Source organism: Mus pahari, chromosome 4, assembly GCF_900095145.1.
Source record: "Mus pahari chromosome 4, PAHARI_EIJ_v1.1, whole genome shotgun sequence".
Lineage (NCBI taxonomy): Eukaryota > Metazoa > Chordata > Mammalia > Rodentia > Muridae > Mus > Mus pahari.
In genome coordinates this window covers 25794739-25802263 of record NC_034593.1, presented here as the reverse complement: position 1 = coordinate 25802263, position 7525 = coordinate 25794739, and the positions used below count along the sequence as shown (strand labels likewise).

Genomic DNA, 7525 nt, shown 5'->3' with positions numbered 1-7525 from the left:
TTCGAAACACAGGAAAGCTTTGTGGAGCGTACTCAAAGTCTAAAAAGTGTCCGCCACAGATCATCTAGAAATAAAAACTCATCTGCTTCATTAAGTCACATGAGAGCAACACAGCCTCCCCCTGTGCAGTGCATTTACTGCATCTCCTTAGCCAGAGATAAAAACTGCAAGTTTGTGGGTTGCCTGTCCCGGGTGTCAATGGCAGAGGACTTCCGGTGTTACCTCCCTTGTTTAGCATGATACACAGCCCACTGCAGTGGACTTGTGGCTGACTCCTGGGACTAGTGCTCTTTCAGGGCTTTGCTTCCATTCTTTGTTAAGTCTAGGGTAGACCCCAGCTCTCCATGTCTCACAGCTCGGTGATGTTCAGAAACAAGCCGTCAATCCTTCAAGGACTGGAGACTGGTTTTACCTTTCAGGGGGAAGGAAGCTGGCCGCTCCAGCGACTCAATATACAAAATCCCCCTAAAACTCCAAGATCCTCTTTGGACTGCCTAGAAACTTCACTAATGCTTAGATAGCTCAACTGATGCTCTGGAACGGCCTGAACTGTTCTGAGCAAGGGTGCAATCAGGATAAGTACAGGGAAGCACTGAGGATGCAATGCTCAGGGAGAAGGGGGAGCTATGGTGATGACTCTGTGTGTGTGTGTGTGTGCGCAAGTGCACATATTGGCTATTACCCAGAGAGGAAGTGCCAGCCTTTTGGAACACAATAGATCAGCGTGGAGCCTAACACAGGAATGACCTGCTCAGAAGGACTGAATAAGCTTCCGTTAGAAGTATGGCACAATGTTTTCTGTTCAGTCGATTTCTTGTTTTTCACATGAAAAGACACAAAGAGGAAGAGGTTAAAAGGTACTAGAATCTTTTAGTCATCAGCACCAAAATGATGTCTGAGTTACAGAAATAAATACTGGAACAAATGCTCACAGTCTTGGTCTGGAACATTTGTTTTTAAGTTGAAAATGGTCCACTCCTCATAGGTATTAAACATTTTATTTAAAGATTTTTAATGTAAAAAAATTATACAAATACAGATTACATTATAGTGAACAAGGCAGTGTTCTACATGATAAAAATTAAAACAAATTTCTAAATAAGTACTGGCAACAAGGACACAGATAACTAGACCCCTATCCAGCTGAATGTGAAACCCATTTGATCACAAGCTTGAGACATAAGTGGTGTCTTAAGACACCAAGTACCGTGCCGGGCAGTGGTGGCGCACGCCTTTAATCCCAGCACTTGGGAGGCAGAAGCAGGCGGATTTCTGAGTTCGAGGCCAGCCTGGTCTACACAGAGAAACCCTGTCTCAAAAACCAAAAAAAAAAAAAAAAAAAAAAAAAGACGCCAAGAACCCACCCCGCTGCCGGTCTCCCCTGGAGAACACTCTGAGGGAAAGAGGCTTCCGTGACATACACAGAGTCTGCATGGCACTCAAGGACTGAAAACTACAACTGAATTAAGATCATCTGTAATAATTCTGTATAAAACACGTAGTAAGTCTTATTAGTTAACAACAGTAACAACAACAACAAAAAGATTTAAAAACAAAGACCACCATTAATTACGGTTAAAACCTTATCACAGAAAACTGTTCATTATTTAAATGTTACTGGCAGAAAATGTACAGGTTTTGTTGTGGGTGAGGGTACGGAAGACATACAACTTGAATTTACTCATCTAAATTTGTTGACAAACACATGATAATTCACTGGTTATCCCTTCTTAAAATGTTTTATCACAAAAAACACAGACTCACACTCCAATAAGAAATATGGCCACAAGAAAAAGAATAACCTGAAGAAAAAGTTTCTCAAAATGAAATTCGAAGCCCCGCAGAGTCCTAGGCAGGCTGGACACTGGACACTTCAACAGCTCTCAGTCTAAACGCCCCAAGGGAGAAGCGCCGCTTAGGTCAGAGCATACCACACCTCAGAGCTCCCTACCAGCTTATAACGTGAATGCTGCCTTTTGATTTAAGACACGTTGTTCCAGGTCTTAGGGGAAACACACACTTCAACATGAAATGTGTCCAAGCATCTGCCTGCCAGTGTGCACGTACTGCACTTAATGGCCTGCTCCCTCACATTTATGTCCCGCAGGGGAGGGCTGTGCGTGTGCCATGGCCGCCAGCCTGTGGGAGTTGCTCAGTTCTTGCCAGCCTGTGGGCTCCAAGCATCAGGTCATCAGGCTTTGGCAAGGGACCTCGATGGTCCCTCGTTGGCTTTATCAATGGAAGTTTTCACTGCTCTCTGTCTTACATTATTTGAAGAAAATGCATGACACAAACTTGACACAACTTACACTTGTAATGAAACGTAGCATCCTCAAAGTTATCTTCAAATGCCTACATGTTTTAAATCATCATAAGCTCAACACTACATAGCATTCCTAAAGTTACTGATTTGACAATGTAGCTTATTTAGACGATCATTTTAAAGTCCTTTATATAAAAATATTTAAAATAAACAGCAGATTGGTGCTTAAAATGGTACTTCTTTAAATAAGAGATTGCTAAATACTACCGTTAATAAAAATAGTGTGGAGAACTGAAGAACCCTGCCCTGAAATGGACTTTACTCTGTATCACGTGTTAGCTACAACATAGGAGCTCAGGAAGATCTGGAGCTGTGGGGTGTGTGTGTGTGTGTGTGTGTGTGTGTGTGTGTTACATAGTTATCCGTGGTCATCATTATTGGTCTTGAATTTCACCGCAGACTCCACGAAAAGGTCAAAGTACAGATAATGCACTCTGGAGAAGGAACCAAAAGTAGTTAAGACATTCTACTTAGAAGATAAATTACTTTCCCATATACTAAATAATAATAAAAAATATATTCACTCCGCCTCCCCTGAATAAACGGAATGCTTTTCTAAGTTGGGTGAGGAGTGAGAGCCACCTCACTATTTACATCAAATCTTAAACACCAACTGCAGGATTTACTCTACAGTAAGAAAGAAAATGCTGCCATCGTTCTTTCTGCAGCTACTTTAGATGTCTACTTTTTCCTGTACACGAGGAGCTGCCCACTCGCGCATCCTGTCTCTGAACACACATCAGCATGCTAGTTTGCACTGAAAAGGCAAGCTCAGAAGCTAACCCCTTAGTGGGGAAAAAAAAAAAACAAAACACAAAATAAATAAATCACTGTGCCAGTTTTTGAAACAAAGCTAATAATTTAGAACCCAATTCATAATTATTAATTACCCAAAGTAATGAGGAGATTCATAGGAGGAATCTTAAACTGAGGGACCTTGGAAACCAGTAACACCAGCAGATGCACTCTGCATGGCCCTCCACTACGCAATTAAGCCTTCAGTGACTTAACCCAAAGTGACAACAACTGTGGGAGACTGATGATGTCATCCCATCGAGTGTCACAACGCAGCAGAGGCTTTCTTTGACAAGCTGTGTTGTTTCCTTTACACAAAGACACCGTCCTTCCTCGTTAGGAGCGTGTGGAGAACAAGCATAAGCAGGGTTGCCATGATTGTCAGGAAGCTAGCTTCTGTTTCTTAGCTCTGTTCATCTGTATGATTCCTATAGTCTCCGAAAGGGTCCCGAGAGAGACTTCTGCAGGGGCAACATAAAATGCTAACTGTGACCAGGCTAACGGGCAGATCCATGCACTAAATGGCAGTGAGCAGAATCAGACACACTCTTCTGCAGACATCAGGAGGGGATTGATATACTCGAAACCTTCAAACTCAGATTGATCAATCTTCCTCACGATGTCACTGTTGAAAGAAAAACACAAATATTTATCATAATCAAGATATCTTCACCTTTTAAATTGAAATACAACTAAAAAAATAAGGCTTAATGACATTAACTGTGGAAAGACAAGTTCTTAATCACAAAGTGGGTTCAAGAAGAATCAGGAAAAAAAATAGCCTCACAAGAAGACTAAGAACCCTACAAGCAACCAACCTTATAGCCAAGAGGGTCTAGAATCAGACTGAGAGTTTTTAAAAGGCAGAAATGATCACAATTTTAGCTCCTACCCTTCTAACTCTTAAGGTACGCAGTCGGGTCTAAACCTGTTCCTGGTTTGGTAATCACCTCGAGAGCCAGGTGGATGGTGAAGAGAAGGACGCTAGCTAGCCAAATGAAAGGGCACTAGGAACAAGACAGCAAGGAGAGAGCACCACAGGAGGCACTGAGCCACAGCAAGGAGGCTGGCACCAGGCTACATATCTATATATACACCGGAAGGCTGAGCTATCCAACACTCCAGCACTCAAGTGAACGAGACATACTGCAAAGCACAGAGCTACGGACAGCATGGCTAGCTACGGACAGCATGGCTCCCTCCAAGTCTTTTTTTTTTTTTTTTTTTTAATGGTTTTTCGAGACAGGGTTTCTCTGGGTAGCCTTGGCTGTCCTGGAATTCACTCTGTAGACCAGGCTGGCCTCAAACTCAGAAATCCGCCTGCCTCTGCCTCCCGAGTGCTGGGATTAAAGGCATGCGCCACCACGCCCGGCCCTCCAAGACTTAATAGAAAGCAGTTAACTGATAAATTGTGTGTGTGTGTATACGTGTGCACATGCACATATATATGTAAGTACATCTGTGCACACACTTATGGAGTCTTCCTTGATCACTCTCCACCTTACTCGTGGGCATCGAGCTCCATTGCAGCCATCTTTGCATCCCCAGCACTGGCGTTACAGGCATGCACCATCACACGTGGCTTTACATAGGTGCTGGAGATCTGAGCTCAGGTCCACATGCTTATGTGGCAAGCACCTGCCCATCTCCCAAACCCCACTGTCTGCTAAATCTCATACAGTGTGAGCTAACCACACCTATAAAGGGAGGGTGACATCTAGCTGTAGAAATCAAGGAAATCAGCATTTATTATAGAAGTGGAATTTGAAAGACTGGTAGAAATACAAGAAAATCAAAGAGTTTAGGAACAGAAGGGCGCTAAGTGGTAGGTGATACCAGGAGGAATGCCATGGCTAGATAAAAAACCGCTAATGATGTTTATATAAAATATTTCACCTCTACCAATCAAAGCATTTCGACTGATAAAACGACAGAGGAAAATAGAAACCAGACAGAGAGTGATGCCCACTGTGGGGGAATGGTAAATGGTGGACTGTCCAAACATCTTTTGTCTCTTGGTGATACGGCTAAAAGTCAGGCAGGACCAGTGCTGGGGCGGTGGTGGCATGAGCAGGTTTAAAATGCCAGGCAAGAGGAAGCTGTTACCTGGAAGGTTTCTGATGAAGGGCTGAAGAACCGGAGCCCTAGTAACACGGTATAGGTATGAAGCCGTCAGCTAGCAGGCACTACATTTTTAGTTTGATTTGTAAGAGACTAGATCTAGGGTTAAGGCAACATGATAAGAAAAGGAAGCTCAGATCCAAGTGTTAAAGGAAAACCACGTAAAGTCCCGTCAGCAGTGGGCACTGTAGAATCTGAGGAGTGAAAGATGTCAACAAGTACAGGAGTAGATAGCGGGGCAATGGGCAGACAGGATGCGTGGCAAAGCACAGAAAAAGAGACAAAGGTTAGTACTTTGGGTCTTAGAGTTCAGCTACCTGAGGGGAGATACTAAATAGATGGAAGTGCTCAGGAGAGCTGTGGAGGGCAGGAGGAGGCTTCAGAAACCATCGTGCGCTTACTTCTTCATAGGTACTTTGTGAGGTAGATACAATGAGAAGGAACAGGCTCAGAGAAGTTATACAATTCTACAGAAGGGTGCACAGCTGGCAAGAATGACATGGATTGAGCATCTTTCTTATGAACTCCCTGTTCTTTCTAACACACAGCTCTGTGAGGAATGACTGCTATAGCTCTCCTACTAGACAGAAAGCTTTGTGTGAAACCACACTATTTTGATCACCCACAAACATCTAGCATTTAGCATAACGCCTTTTGCTTCATTTGCCTACTCAGTAGTCACTAAACAGCTAGTATCTACCATACAGGGCCTGCTGCAGTCTCTAAGGTACAAACTGAATATTGCAAAGAGGGTTGGCAGATACTGAGCCCAGAGCATCCTGGTGACACACAAAGGGGAAAAAGATAACAGACAATTCTTATAGAGATGAAACTGGCACTGCTCAGGATGTCAAACCTTTTATAGATGCCAGGAGAGAAGAGGACTCGCCAAACAGTGCTTTGAAACTTAGAAAGGAAGACATCAGCCTTCTCTGGCAAAGCTTAAGAGGCAAACATCTGTGGTAAGAACATATGAGGCAGTCAATGCTCACTGCCCTGATGAGAGTCTGGTAGACACCGCTTACCCCTCTTTAGTAAGAACATCACTAACTACTTCTTTACATGTCTGAAGATGAAAAGAATTAAATAACAAAAAGGGGATAAGATTTTTGTCAAAAAGCAAAACTAAGCGCACTTTTAGGTAGGAGGAAAGTGTTGGAGAAAATTTCAGAGGTGAAGCAATGAGGCAGCTGGCAAGGGAGAAGGCAGACGCAAACGGTGGTGGCGGTGGTGGGCAGTGGTGCTTCCAGAAGAGTGTTCTTCCCCAGCAGGAGGTAAAATAAGGCTCAGAATAGAGAGTAGGGACAGTCCTGAGACACAGTTGCCTGAGGTCATCTGAAAAGGGAGCAAGCCCCATCAGAGAAGTCTCAATTCTTGCAGTTAAAGTCAAGGAATGATTACATGTAATCCATTGAGAGAAGGCTTCAGAACCTGAGATTATAAGGAACAACTTTGAAGGACTAAGATGTAAGTAAAGAAAGTGAATGCCAAGGAGCAGAGGCCCCTTAGGATAAGAGAATATATCTTTGGGGGAAGAGAGGAAGGGAGAAAGAGAATGAATCAAATGATCTCAAATCACTCATTTTTAAAAGATGTGACAGACACCATTCTGACCCCTGCTGGCTAGACTGAGAAACTTGCTGTCACTCTTACAAGAACACCCAGAAACTTAGGGAGATGGCATATTTAGAATGGAGCCATGCAGCCCTCAGGCCATGGTCAGTCAGCCCCAGGATGAGCCCTGACACCTGTTCTTGCTCAATCTCTGAGCCGTGGTTCCTCATCTGTAAAGTGAAGATGACAATACCCACTTTACAAGGCTGCTGAGAGAACTGGAACAGCCATACAAGTTAGTAGATATAATCGTTGCTAGAGAGATTTTAACAGCTAATGGATTCAAATAGCCAGCAATGTAATAGTTACGTATAAACCATAGAATAGTTTCATAAACAATTAAATAGCTTTAAAGTTTCAGAGACTTCAAAAGAAACTTGAAAACATTTTTAGTGTGTACAATTACTTACTCATCATCTGGAGTGAGCTGGACTGGTTCATTAGTAAACTGGGAATCGAAATTATCCAAACCAAATTCTCCAGAAATGTTTGGTTTAAAGGGTGGAACCACCTGCTTTTGCTCCATCTAAAAGACATGCAGATGACAGCTGAGGTGTGCACTCGGGACACTGCACCTCATTACAGTTGAGGTGTGCACCCCATGACAGCTGAGGTGTGCACTCGGGACACTGAGCCTCATGACAGCTGAGGTGTGCACTCGGGACACTGCAC

General features: G+C 43.4%; 1 protein-coding gene across 1 annotated transcript in view; it reads right to left on the bottom strand.

Moving 5' to 3' along the window:
• Positions 1–1339: 1339 nt before the first annotated feature.
• The window catches only part of Prkci (protein kinase C iota), a 98286-nt gene continuing 92100 nt past the window's right edge, over positions 1340–7525 (bottom strand). Inside the window, exons 17-18 of the mRNA XM_021195588.2 lie at positions 7264–7379; positions 1340–3743 (exon numbers count right to left, since the gene is read on the bottom strand). Coding sequence (XP_021051247.1) covers positions 3656–3743; positions 7264–7379 — 204 coding nt within the window. The 3' untranslated portion in view covers positions 1340–3655. The remainder of the gene's footprint in view (positions 3744–7263; positions 7380–7525) is intronic.